Source organism: Plutella xylostella, chromosome 9, assembly GCF_932276165.1.
Source record: "Plutella xylostella chromosome 9, ilPluXylo3.1, whole genome shotgun sequence".
Lineage (NCBI taxonomy): Eukaryota > Metazoa > Arthropoda > Insecta > Lepidoptera > Plutellidae > Plutella > Plutella xylostella.
The window spans coordinates 7,926,089-7,940,324 of record NC_063989.1 but is presented as its reverse complement, the minus strand read 5'-3'; the positions used below and the strand labels follow the sequence as shown (position 1 = coordinate 7,940,324).

The window sequence follows — 14,236 nt, the reverse complement described above, 5'->3', positions numbered from 1 at the left end:
TACAGAGATATGATTTTTTTTCGAAAATTTCAAACTTTAAATCGCTCTGGTGAACATTTTATGTCATGGCGCTTAAACCATTTTGCCTTTCCACCGTCGATATATACTATGCATATAATGCACAAGTTCATAGATATTTACAGGTAGATTTAAATTTCCAATTGTCTATCAGTATTTTTCACAAAAATATACCTCTGCCCTCATACAAAAACATACCTAAAACAACTCCCCCTAAACAACTCCCCAAAACACCTTACGATTGCTGAGATATTTACAGATTTAAATTTACAAATTAATTGTCTACCAGTATATTTCACAAAAATATACCTCTGACCTCATACAAAAACATACCAAAAACAACTCCCCCTAAACAACTCCCCAATACACCTTACGATTGCCGAGATATTTACAGATTCAAATTTCCAAATTAAAATGTCTACCAATATTTTTCACAAAAATATACCTCTGCCCTCATACAAAAACATACCTAAAGCAACTCCCCCTAAACAACTCCCCAAAACACCTTACGATTGCTGAGATATTTACAGATTTAAATTTACAAATTAATTGTCTACCAGTATATTTCACAAAAATATACCTCTGACCTCAAAAACATACCAAAAACAACTCCCCCTAAACAACTCCCCAAAACACTTTACGATTGCCGAGATATTTACAGATTTAAATTTCCAAATTAAAATGTCTACCAGTATTTTTCACAAAAATATACCTCTGCTCTCATACAAAAATATACCTAAAACAACTCCCCAAAACACCTTATACTTTTTTTTATATATAAAGATTTTTCCCAAAATAGTTGTCTATGAAAAATGCAGTAGATAGAGCAATACAACATAGGTATATGAAATGTACTTACATACATATATCTATACCTAACCTATATCCTAATCCTAATCCTAACTAATATTATAAATGCGAAAGTAACTGTGTCTGTCTGTCTGTCTGTCTGTCTGTCTGTTACTCTTTCACGCCAAAACTACTGAACGAATTTGAATGAAATTTGGTATACATATGGTCTAGACCCTGGGAAAGAACATAGGCTACTTTTTATCCCGGAATTCCCACGGGAAAACTTTTTAAGGCGAAGCGAAGCGCGCGGGAACAGCTAGTACTATATAAATCATATTATACTATATGTATGTATCTAATACAATAGATATTAAACATAATGTATAATACTACGTATATAATATAATACAATATTTACATACTAATACATAGTAAGTTAAAGCCAAAACATACAGTTTAAACCTTTAATACAATGTTAGGAATTAAATATTTCGACATAGCATGCCCTTAAGTGAATAAAATTGCGGAGCGGTGTAGTGAAAGTCCTCTGTAGGCGGGAGCGGCGTGCCGAAAGTAGCTTGTAGGCGTGGAGCGGCGTAGCGACGGCCCGACGTTAAGCCACTAAGCCGGCGGTTAGCGACTAGGTTGCTTGGAAACATAATATTACTTAGACATTCCATAGATATTGCATGTAATTACTTAAATACTACTAGGAGTTTCAATATATTTTATCATTGTGTGGAAAATATATATAGGTATTTAGCCGAAAGAATGTGATTTATAAAGTATGTGATAATTTATCAATTTATATCTTATTTTATTACTTTTTAAACTTCCGATGAAGTGATTTGAATATATTTTGGTCACGTGACTTTTTGAATAGGTATGGGAAACAGAATGTTTTTATCATAAATTCCCAAATGGTAGAGTTTTTGTAAAACAAAAGGTTATTTATTTATTTATAAAGTCAAAGTCAAAGTCAAAGTTAAATAATTTTATGCATCGTAAAAATATAAAATTTTCTGATGAACGTCAATTTTTACAAACTACTCTCATATATTGTTCAAGACTGCGTAATATAAAAATATCTGAATTCATTGGGAGTTGAAAAGCACTGAGTGCCAATGAATTACTTAAATTGAATCTTATCAAATTCTAAATCGGCATTTTATCCCTTTGCGAGTAAGTCGTCAAAATTAGAGGTTGTTTATGCCCTATAAAATTTTATTCGTTTCCGGCAGTGATTGCCCAATTCTGGAAGAAAATTAATGGTGAAATGAATGAGGAACTTAAATTAAAAGTCGTTTTTTTGTAAAATTTTTGCTTTGCATTTGTTTCAACGTAGTCAGCCACGAGCTGTATAACCTATGTGAAACAAATAATTAAATCAAAGTTATCTAACATACTAACTTATGTACAAATTATTATTGTACCTAGATTAAATAAGGTAGATAATTATTAAAACACCTGTAATAGTTATACAATTAAAGTATAGAGTTAAAGTTTTGCTTAAATTCAGAAGAACTATTGATCTTGATAACATAAATTATTATTAGAATTAGGTTATAATTCCAGCATTCGCATTTTTCCAGCTACGCCATAATTTTCACAGCACAAAAAGGAAATCTTCACGCTTCTCAATTTTTGAGGGATGTTTCCGTTTAACAAAACTTTGCAAAAAAATGTTTTTTCCTACCTCTGAGACAAGTAAATAAAGAGATTGTTTGCTATTAAACAGAGCTTCAGACTGTGGACGAAGCTAATAGAAGAGAACGAAATTAAATTTCGAGTTTCATCCCAACGAAATATGGAATGGAACAACAAAGGAACAAAAATGACTCAGAATCGCTTTACATTTTATTTTTTTATGACCGGGTCTGTATTTACTAATCTAAAGCCAATATTATTTAATTGTTATTTTATTTATTACAGTCACATTGTAGATTGGTAAAGTGAGGATTCTTTTCAGTAATGACCAGGGTACATAATAAAATATACCTATACATGTGGCCATTTCTGCTTCACATCACAACCCATCATGTTCCCAAGTGATCAACCCGACTGTCAGAAGTTTTGGAGCTGCTCGCAGGCCTCGGACTAGGCTTTACAACTGCTGCCGAAACATCCTCCCATCCATAGACTAATGCACTAGTCTATGACCCATCCAATGATTAACCGTGGTATGTGCTGCTCAACTTCAATGAACAGCTCCAATTGCTGAAGCTAGCTATAGCTATAGCTAGCTAGGACTACGAACGCATCCCACTTCTGCTAACATAAAAAAATATTAAAAAGTTTCAACCGCCTTATTTAACTTATGTATAATGTACATACACATAATTATATCGTTAGGAAATGGAAAGAGCCACTTGTTATTACATATTTAATTTCAGGGCACACTAGGCCTATATTGCAATCGATATATTAAACAGCTAACTGCAAAATAACATTGATTTATAACAGCTTTGTGTGAAATCTGATAGATATTGTGTTTTATTCTAAACTGTATACTGCTCTAACTATTTAATTGATAAATTTTCAACACAAACAATTTCACACCCCTGTTCGTGCTGAACAAAAAAACTATCATTGTTCAGGCATTGTTTGTGTATGAAATAGGATACAATAGAATCAATTTACCTTATTGGAATATAGTATTAGACTAGGTTTTTCCGTCAGCTTCAGTTTACTATAAAAACCAGTACGCGGGATTCCGGGCTAAAAAGCTCATTTACTAAATTTCATCGATATTTCACCAGCCGTTTTCCGGTTAAATAGTAACGTCCCTTATACACTTTCGGCATTGTAATGTTCGTGTAATTATAGGAAACGTAGGCCTGTTTTCAGAATTCAATTTGCTGTTATGAAGCCTGGTACGGTCAGGTGTAGAAAAACCTGACACCCCTCTCATAGTAACAATGTTTCTGAGGGGGGTCAGGTTTCTCTGCACCTGACCGTACACTGGAGGCGTCATTACCCAATCTCGAAAATTTAAAGTATTCATTTTTATTTCTTATATAAATTAATGTCGCTCTTTTGTCCAATATGTCAATTAATCCATTGTTGTCAACCAAAAGTTAATGCCTGCCATTTCCGGTCGTTACAAAAGTGATTTTGCGCGCAGGCTATTACGATTCAAAGTTGAGTGCGCACAACTCCGCGTACAATGCACGTCGGGAGTGTGCATAACAAATAAATTTCGATTGTTTCATGCATGGGGAACTACGTCCGATGTTGCTTTGATTTGTAAAGATTTTTTTAATAAAAAAACTGTCAGAACGAGATCGGGGAAATAATAATCTTGTTCCGAATACGAATCGCCTCATGATTTACAATCAAAATGAATGTATGTATGTTTATGGTATGTATTACCTACAGAATTATAAGTTTTTATTAGGCTATTATAAGTAGGTACTTATATAGTTAGTTATATTATTATTTTGTTATTATTGGTACACCGCCCTCTAATTTATCAAGAGATCGCTCCCGCCTATTGTACATTAGTTCTAGTCTATAAGTATGTTTTTTATGTTATTTATGTGGTGTTCAATAAAGAAATATTCTATACTATTCTATGTTTGTGTGTTTTGGTTATGTTTATCTGTTCTTAGTTGTTCGGTAGAGTTTTAGACTAGAGTAGATCCTTGAATAAATATTCACAGTAAGCTCATTATTAGCTCATTTTAAGCCGTTAATATAGGTAGGCTATAAGACTAAGAAATTCACTGACGATCCTATAAAATAGATTGTGTATCATCAACAATTTTATTGAACAAAAGGGTACCTATTTTCATAAACCTTAAAATGATGGCACAATTTACGATAATTGCTAAGAAAACAATTTGTTTCTATAGAACTTTTGATTTACTTACAACAAGTCAGGAAACATGTACCCAGTCAAAAAGTAAAGTTTAACGGTTGCTACATAATTTGTGGTTGTTTTCCAAACAATTCTTGCTAAATGGCGCGGCCGAAGTGGATTTATTTACTCCATTACTGAAAACGCCCATTATGAAATTAAAGGTGGGTAAAAAATAACACCCGGACTAACTTTATTTGGGGCAATAACCTTGCCATCGCCTTGTTTTCCTTAGTGAATAATTTACTTAAAAGTACTTACTGCCACAAAATAAAAAAATATTATTACGTCTGTATAAGATAGTTATACATTCTATTATCTATGGAGTAAAAATAACTAGATCATTCAAAAGGGACCATTGTGCGAATCCCCAAGATCCAAAATTACAAGACCATTTCCCACCACATTGTTCCAGTGTTCCATTGCGGGTTAGTAAGTCAACTCATATGGATACGCTAGATCTAGATGGACAGATTTCCTCACGATATTTTCCTTCACCATCAGAGCGCTGGTACTCAAATACAGTACAGTCAACAAAAAAAGTTCAAGACACACCCTCATTGCAAACAGTTTGATACCAAGAATAGTGGAAGATACCTACATAAATCAAAGATTTATTTGTAATTATCTTAGAAACATATTATATATAACATGGAATGTTTTATAATACAACATTCGTAGTTCATAGTTAGCGCACAGCAGCGGCAGTGCTCCAAAACTCACGTTTTTCCGTAAGATAGAGTGACCCGCTGGTCATGACAGAGTTGACGGTGCCCAAGTAGCGTTACATACATTTATTATGGCCGTGTGCTCACCGAACCACATGTAATCTAGTTTATCGGTCGGCGCAGTAAACAAAAGCCTTCGTTCTATGAAAATCGCAGCGAAAATATGCTTTTAACCTCAAATACAAACATACCATTTATAATGTAGAAAATAAAACAAGTAGGTAGGTATGTAAGTACTTATTTTTTTGGTTTTCCTGTGCTGGACATTATAATTTTTTGTATTATAACTTATTGTCTTTAATTCCACATTATCATTTATTAAGATGAAGCATAATGTACCCATGTTTATAATCTCCGAGAGCCATCGGCTTTTTATGTATACCTACTTAATCGAATAATGTATAGTGGATACATTAATTGATAAAGAACCGTATGTTCAGTTATACGATGCACATATAAACACTTGTGTAATATTTACGTACGACAGAAGCAGGTAAGTTCAAGGTGTAATAGTTTGAAAAAAAATAATGACATAAGTAGTAATTTGCACATAATTTAAACATGTGGTATTTGAAATAGAACAATAACTAAATTTAATTCAATTTAAGAAGTTGTTGTTTTACAGTAAATAGCTGAGGCTGAACTTTTCATTATTTTAATTTCAGGAAAGTAATCTTACTTTCGCTTTCTCTGTACCAGCCAATGATTGGGAATTAATTAAAACACTGAACAATTTGTTCAGAGCTTTATTAAATTAATTGGTGTTTTTAACGGTAAGGTTGAAATAAATCAGTGATATTGCACCTTTACAGTTGATTTGGTTAGTCCACACAGTAATTGGAGACACAAAACAGCTACACTGAGATGAGAAAAACGTAGACGCTTATATTACAGGATGTAAGTTATTACAGGATGTTAAAAAACGGTATCCCATCGTTCACCCCATACGTACATTTATACCTATACAAAATAAATAAATTCATATTACAATTTGTACATGTGTTCTTTTCTATTCTGACAGGGGAGAAAGTCAGTATCGATTTTAACCTTGTTTATTATCTGTTTTAGAAAAGTGTCGGTTCTACCTTTACCTATCCCTCTAAATGACAAAGTTACTGATAGCAATGCCAATACAATTAGCATTAAACTTGCATCTGTCCTCAAACCAATAACCGAAAAGTGTCAATTTCATAAATATTATAATCCGCGTAACATGTATTGACAAATTGGCATCCGGACACATTCCGGTTAAAGCATTTTCAGTTATTCGCCGCAACGCAACATTTGTCATATTTGCTCGCGCAGCGTATCCTAGATACGAACGATGATTGATGGTGTTTAGCTCCCCTAATGTATGGAAAGCGGAGGAAATTTCAGACTGATTCAACAGTGAAAAGATATTGTGCTAGTTTACTTGATTAATGCATGTGCTTGGAGCTTGAACTTATACCCCAATTTTTTTTCCTTTAATAATTTTCAAGGAAGCATTATATTCATATAATTAACCCGCCAGTGGTGACGTATATGTCTGTGAGACCGGGTGGTTTGAAAAAGTCGAATAACTTTCTTATTAGCCATCGATTTTTGTTGTGATTTCGGGTAGCTGCCTCATTTCCCATCCCCCATCGTCAGTCCACCCCGCGACGGTGACTCGTGCGCAGGTTTCGGAGTTTTGGCGCCAACCCGGTGCGTGAGACCGGGGTCACCGACTATGTAAGTCAAAATTAAAGGTATTTTTAAAATTTTTCATTTATTTTTTTATTTTTCTTTACTATATTTTTGTTTTGTTATTATATTTTTCATGATTGAACTATTTTTAATAGATATTTGTAGGTATATATACAAATATAAGTACTTTATAGATTTCAATAAGTTTTTATAGTAATATCAGCTAGTTTCAGCATGTCCTTGAAAATGAAGACGGAGACAGCTGGACCTTCAAGAAATTATCAATGTTATGAATGTGGATGGTGAAATAAACAGAATAAGAAAATACATTTGTCACAAAATGTAAGAAATATTTGTGTCACGAACATTTATAGTGCCGTCTTGCAGAGACTGTTTGGCTGTGGAGGAACAATAACTTTTAGTGTATTTTTTAATTATTTTTTTGGTAGAAGTATAACAATTTTTGTTATTTCTTATGAAGTTCGTAGTGTTATAAAACTATAAAAGGCAGATTTAGTTATAAAAAATTACATCATTGTTGTATTTTAAATTTTTTAAGATGATAGGTGAAAATTTATCTAAATATTAAGTGTTCTAAGTACCATCGTGAAAGGACTAATAAACGAGCCGTGATTTATGATAATGCTTTGTTTTATTGCCAAACAAATACTTATCTTTAAAATTAAACTAATTTTGGGTAGCATGTGTAGTTAATTATGTAAAAAAAATAAGTTTGAAAATCCCGGTGCGTGAGACCGGCGTCACCAACGATGTAAGTCAAATTGACGTCACCACTGGCGGGTTAATTTAGAGCGGTGGTAGCTCAGTCGGGTAAGCGCCCGCTTCTCACGCAAGAGATGCGGGTTCGATCCCGGCGCTGACATGTACCAATGAGTTCTTTTAACTTAAGTACAATGTATAGCAACGCTCTTACGGTGAAGGAAAACATCGTGAGGAAACCTGCATATCTAGACTTAGCACACCTAGATATGTAAACCCACCAACCCGCAGTGGAACAGCGTGGTGGGAAATGGTCCAAGCTTAGGAAGGCAGTTTAGACCTTGGGGATATGCACAAAGGTTCCACTCGAGAGAGCCAGGTGCAGGTACTTACACCCCCACAGAGAATAGAATAGAATAGAATATAATTAATTTTTGCTTGCCTTAAACGTAAAATAATTTATCCGCACAACATTTTTCCATTCGTACCTATTCAATTATTTACTCATTCACTTTGCAACTCGACCTCTTTGAAAGATGGACTTTTATTTTAACTTATACTTTAATTGGTTATCCTACGTATTTAAAAATAAAATAAAAAACAAATACTTAATATGTAAAACTCATTTCATTTATATTGTCTCCACAAATACCAAAAACTTTCATCTTTTCTCTGAAAATCAGTAAGTAAAAGTACCTACCTATAGGTACATACATACACATACATACATCCATCCTGACGTCCCTCAGCAGGGACAAAGGGCCTTGAGTAGATTTCTCCATCTGGCTCGATCTTGGGCAGCGGCTGCGAGATCCTCCCACTTCATTCCCACAACTTTTGCCTCATTCTCCACAGAACGTCGACAGGTTGATTTTGGGCGGCCCCGTTTACGTTTTCCGGTTGGTTGTCCTCCTGTAGAGTGATGCACAAAGGCCGTCCACTGATCCCATCCCAGTGACTGCAGGTGTGAAACAAGGATGTCTACTATCTCCACTTCTGTGCCTTATGGTCCTGGACGACGTTATGTGTAGAGTGACCTGCAAATGCCGAAGGGGTTTACCATGGTCTCACGGCAAAGACTTAGAAGACATCAACTTTGCCGACGACCTGTGCTTAGTCTCTACAAAACGTTCTGACCTTCAGTCCAAGACAAACGACCTAGCCACGGAAGCTGCGAAAGAGGGCCTTCGCATCAATATAGGCAAAACCAAGGAGATGCGTCTTAACTCCCTTGATAACCAGCCGCTCCAAATTAATGGCGAAGATGTCGAACGGGTTGAGAAATTCACCTATCTCGGGGGAGCAGTGAACCCAATAGGAGGAACAGAGATGGCCATCGAAACCCGCCTAAACAAAGCTAGAGGTGCTTTTGCCCAGTTAAAGCCGATGTGGAGCTCTAACGTCATGACCCGGCGTACAAAAGTGAGGATTTTCGAGTCTAACGTAAAGTCAGTCTTGCTATACGGTTACGAAACATGGTTCGTTCGGAAAGACTTATCCAGCAAGCTACAGGTATTTATCAACAAATGCCTAAGGCGAATTTTGCGGATTTACTGGCCACGAACCATTTTGAACGCGGAACTGTGGAGGCTTACTAAGCAGAAACCCATCGAACAGGAAATCCTCACAAGAAAATGGAGGTGGCTGGGTCATACCCTCAGAAGACCCGAAGAATTCCCGTCGAAGCAAGTGCTCAGCTGGCAGCCAACTGGAAAACGTACCTACCTATAAACAGTGTAAATTTCAGAACCCAGAACGGTTACATGAATACGTTGTGATTATTATTCTTCAACAGCAAGGCGGTATGAGTTTACACGCTGCACTCAAAAGAACGGAGGCAGCCACGAAAGGAACGGTTGAACGAAGGGAAAAGGAAACAGCGGAGGTTGCATACAAGTTTGAGCAAGTGTTGTGCACATGCGCAGAAAGCGGATCCTCAAATCAGCTTCTAAGTTGCCAGTACCAGTCTATTGTCGCGCCCAAGCCGGTCGCATTCCATCGCTTCGAATTTCAAAACCCGCGCGTAAATTCGAAACATGTGATTTCGCAATTCGAATATGGAACTGTATCCTTCGGTTTATTTTTTATTTTTAGTGCCAGCTGTATTGTGATTTTTCAAAATGGGTTCGAAAACTACTTTAGTGGTGAAGTGGTGGACGCATTTGCAATTAATTGTGTTTGGAATTTCAGTATTGTTCCGTAACACTGATTCCATTGGTAAGTAATTCTAATTTTGTGTTCCATGTTTTTGTGTACAAATAAAGAATATCTATCTATCTATCTAATGCTAATGAATAAACTTTAAACATTTATGTTTTTTTAAACATTTGCTTTAGGTGTTTTATTCGTATAATGTAGAACAACCTTAAACGTTACAAATAGTATTAGTAATGCAGCGTATAGTTTAGTACGGTTGTGAATCCGAAGTCGTAGAATAAAAGTTATTCAGAATTATTATTTATTGCGTAACTTCTTCAGGTGTACTAGTCATAAAACATAACTGAAAATTAAGAAAGTAGGTAATAACTAAGTTCACTTATGCTTCAATTTATTCTTCAAGCCTGGAGAGTGGGTCGTGCCTCACAGCAGTCGCAGTCAGCGGAAGAATTCATTGAATTTTTTTTTCCCTTGCAAAAAAATACGGCTATAATATGTATTTACATGTAATGTATTTATTAAATAAAACAGTGAATTAAATGAAATGTGATCTACGACTAATTAACCTAAACTAAAATAGTACCTTTAAATATAAAAATATTATACAACTACTTAACTACCTACCTATCTTAATAGATAAAAAGTATTTACATACGTCATTTTCTTTATTACTCTTATTTCAGAAGCAATACGGACTGACCCGGTAAAATCGTCATAAATGTAATTAATGTATGTATCAACTAGACCCGATTTAGAATAAACTTGATTTATTATGTAAACTTAGAGCCAACAGATATATTTAACGCTGTAAACGCTTTAAATGTCTGTCAAATACCACCGTAAGCACCCGTTAATCATTGTTTGAAGTTTTTGGTGGTAACTTAAAAGTGGCAGGTGATTTTATTCTACAAATTACATCAATTTATACTTGCAGACATTGTGAAACAGAAATTCTTAAATAGAATTTCTTAAATATTATTATAATATATCTATGTATAATAAATCCACATTTACACATGTTTCAACTTCGATTGTACCCCATAAGTAATGAGTTTATTTCTTCCGATCCAATTTTTTTCTAATAAAATTATATTGAGTGCGCAATCTGGAAACCTTTTTCCAATGGGTATTTTTTGTATAAACGCTGCTGGCATAATAATTGGACTGTTCCACTGAGATCTTGTAACCGGGTAAATTTCGCAACCGTTGTTACTGATCACAATGCTTTTTTTATATTCCAATGAAATGGTTCCAGTGACATAGCAGTTAACACCAAAATAGGTACACCTAAAAGGAAAAGGTTAGCCTGATGACGCCGTATGTCCAAAAATTACCAGCTAAAAATAAAATATTGTGTTAAAATTTTAAATGAAATGCTAAAAAATGGGGGCCCTTTTTCGTGACGGAATTTGGTGGGTGGAACTTTTTAATTGCTTACATGAAATACGCATCCGGGACGCGGGATGATGGCGTGAAATCCCACATGTGTGTTTTAAACCGCACCATATTTAAAACACCCTTTGTGAAACTGTTATGCTAGGTGGCATTAGATTGTTATATTTTTTAAAGGCAGATTTGCAAAAGTTCAATCAAACATTTCCTAACGGATCATTTATTTTATGGCCGCTTGTTACCAGCCGAGAACAGCCAATTTTGGAGTGTTCCGCTCCGACCGATCGCGTATTAATTTGTTTAACGAAGCTGCAAGGGCCGAAATATATTTGATTCTTTATACGCTACGGTTAACTGCTGCTTTGTTTGATAAATAATAAAACTCTACATAGAAATAAATGTACGCTTGAACGTTTACGCGTGCGCTGAACGCGGAAGTTTCTAAACGGTGTATTTTTGAAATTGCTGTAGCATAATACCAACTAGAAATATATATTACGATACGCAAAAAAGGTATTTCTTAAGTATTACGATTATAGAAGAAATTCTGCTATCGTTAGGTGAATCACGTTGGTTGTTCAATGCAGTGAAAACGAATTCCATTATAAATAAAACAACAAGTATTGCCAGTTTGATTGAAACCACAACTCTGCGATCCCTTTTCCATTAGACTTTTTAAACCATAGGAGTACATTCCATTACGTAACAAACCCTTATTATCAAATGGCCATTGATTTGTTTCTTCTAATCAAATGGAGGGTTGACACACGCCAGGGTTTCCGAATAAAAGGGAAACGAGTGCTTGGAGTCGTGTCCCTTTGTTGTATTAACCCTATTGTGGCCATTGTGTCTGAGTGAAAGCCTCGGTATTGGTACGTAATAAGCTTTTTGAGTGTTAGTGTGTAATAGTGTTAAGTAATTGATTTCCCTTTGTTCGATGCCACTTCAGTTTGGGAAAGTAAGATGGAGTGAATTCTACCTACCTAAGTACACATTGCAAATTAAAATGGGTTTGGTTAGTCCCTGCTAATTTACACAAAGCCGGTTGATTTGAAGATTTTGTCATTCTCCTTAAATTTTTGCAAATAAACGAAAAATTGTAAATTAAATGAAAAAAACCGACTGCTCTATTGAAGATATGTATAACTATAACCTAATCTGAAGCATTGTGGCAACAGTTTCAATTTTCAAAATTCTAAGAAAAAAATTGATTTGAATGACTCTCCAACTCACCTCCTTTCGGCTTATTATACTACAGACCACCCTTCAACACCTTCTACACATAGCACACACACACACACACACACACAATATATTATCTTTATCAGTCGCAGACGCTAAGCGATCTCAAGGCTTAGCTCGCTCGGCGGAGACGGATGATCGTCATTAGTGGTATCCGTGATTGACGATGATAGCCACACTATTGATACAGGTTTATTGTTGTCATCATTACACTAATGCGTGTGAAGTCAATTAATTAGAACCACTGGTTCATTGAGCTTGATTATTTTGAGCACTTATTATAGTATAGTATAGGTTTATTTGATATGGACTCACTGTCTGATTGTATAATATTGTGTGTGCTTACATGCCACCATGTAAATAAACAATTTGGATTTGTATATTATATACTACGAACCTTATTATTATTATTAAATTCTTTATTGCACAAAGTAGGTAAATTGGTACAAAGGCGAACTTAATGCTAGCAGCATTTTCTACCAGTTAACCTTTGGTGATGTTGAAAAAGTGATTGGTAGTGCTTACGATAACTTATTTTTTTTTTATTGCTAATATAGTTAGGTAAATATAAATGTTTCTAATGTTGCCTGTGGCAAGATGCTACACATAAATGTACAAGAATCATTTTAAAATCAATTTATATGTTTTCAAAAAGCTATCTGATGCTAGCCGTCACCGCTATGGCAAAGATAGATGGTGCCCATTCACTGCTCTCAGTGATTGATTCTGATCTCTGTGGGGTCCACTGTAGCTTACGAAAAACCAAGTTTTTGCGAGTTGCTGCGATAATCACGACTCTATCTTGTTGCATTAAACGTACAGACGTACAGACAGCATCCTATTCGTTAGATTTTCGTACCTCTAAAGTAACCCTTCACCCCAACTTACGTTTGTACAAGTTGGGGTGAAGGGTTACTTGTGACAGTTTAAACTGCAAACATGCAACACTTAAGTCTTTAAACTCATACTTTATCCCAGATATATTTCATATTTATAGACATTGTACCATAAGTGCATTGTATTCATTCAAGAACGGCGATACGGCTTGCGACCTTTAACGTGAGTGCAAATTCGGGCGACCGAATGGCGTAGTGGTTAGTGACCCTGACTACTGAGCCGAAGGTCCCGGGTTCGATTCCCGGCTGAGGCGGATATTTGTTTAAATACAGATATTTGTACTCTGGTCTTGGGTGTTGATATTTATATTTAGTATCTATCTATCTATGTATTTGTTTAGATATATCAGCTGTCCGACACCCATAACACAGGATCTGCCTAGCTTGGGGTCGGATGGCCGTGTGTGGGATGTCCCCACATATTTATTTATTTATTTATTTATAACTTTAAAGCGGATAGCACAAGCTATCTCTGACTACCCCTTTGGAGATTATTACAGTCGTGAGCAAATGTGTGTGTGTGTGTGTGTGCAAGAAAATTTGTCTTATGTCGGCTACACCATCAGTTTATTTTGTCCAAGAAAAACATTCTTCTGTATTTTTGCGGAGAAAATGGCCCTTGAGCTATTGTTATTTTTCTTCTTTGGCTAATTGTCCTAAGATAAAATATTGTCTTATGTTGGTAAATTGGTCTCAACTATTCTATAAGGATGGATATGAAATGTCCACTTAAATATTCTGTAGGGTCAATCATGAGCATTAAC

At 35.2% G+C, this 14,236-nt stretch overlaps 1 protein-coding gene across 1 annotated transcript in view; it reads left to right on the top strand.

The window, feature by feature from the left end:
• The first annotated feature begins 9,762 nt into the window (after positions 1 to 9,762).
• Positions 9,763 to 14,236, top strand: part of LOC105385778 (lachesin) — an 83,223-nt gene continuing 78,749 nt past the window's right edge. Inside the window, exon 1 of the mRNA XM_038113567.2 lies at positions 9,763 to 10,002. Coding sequence (XP_037969495.2) covers positions 9,906 to 10,002 — 97 coding nt within the window. The 5' untranslated portion in view covers positions 9,763 to 9,905. The remainder of the gene's footprint in view (positions 10,003 to 14,236) is intronic.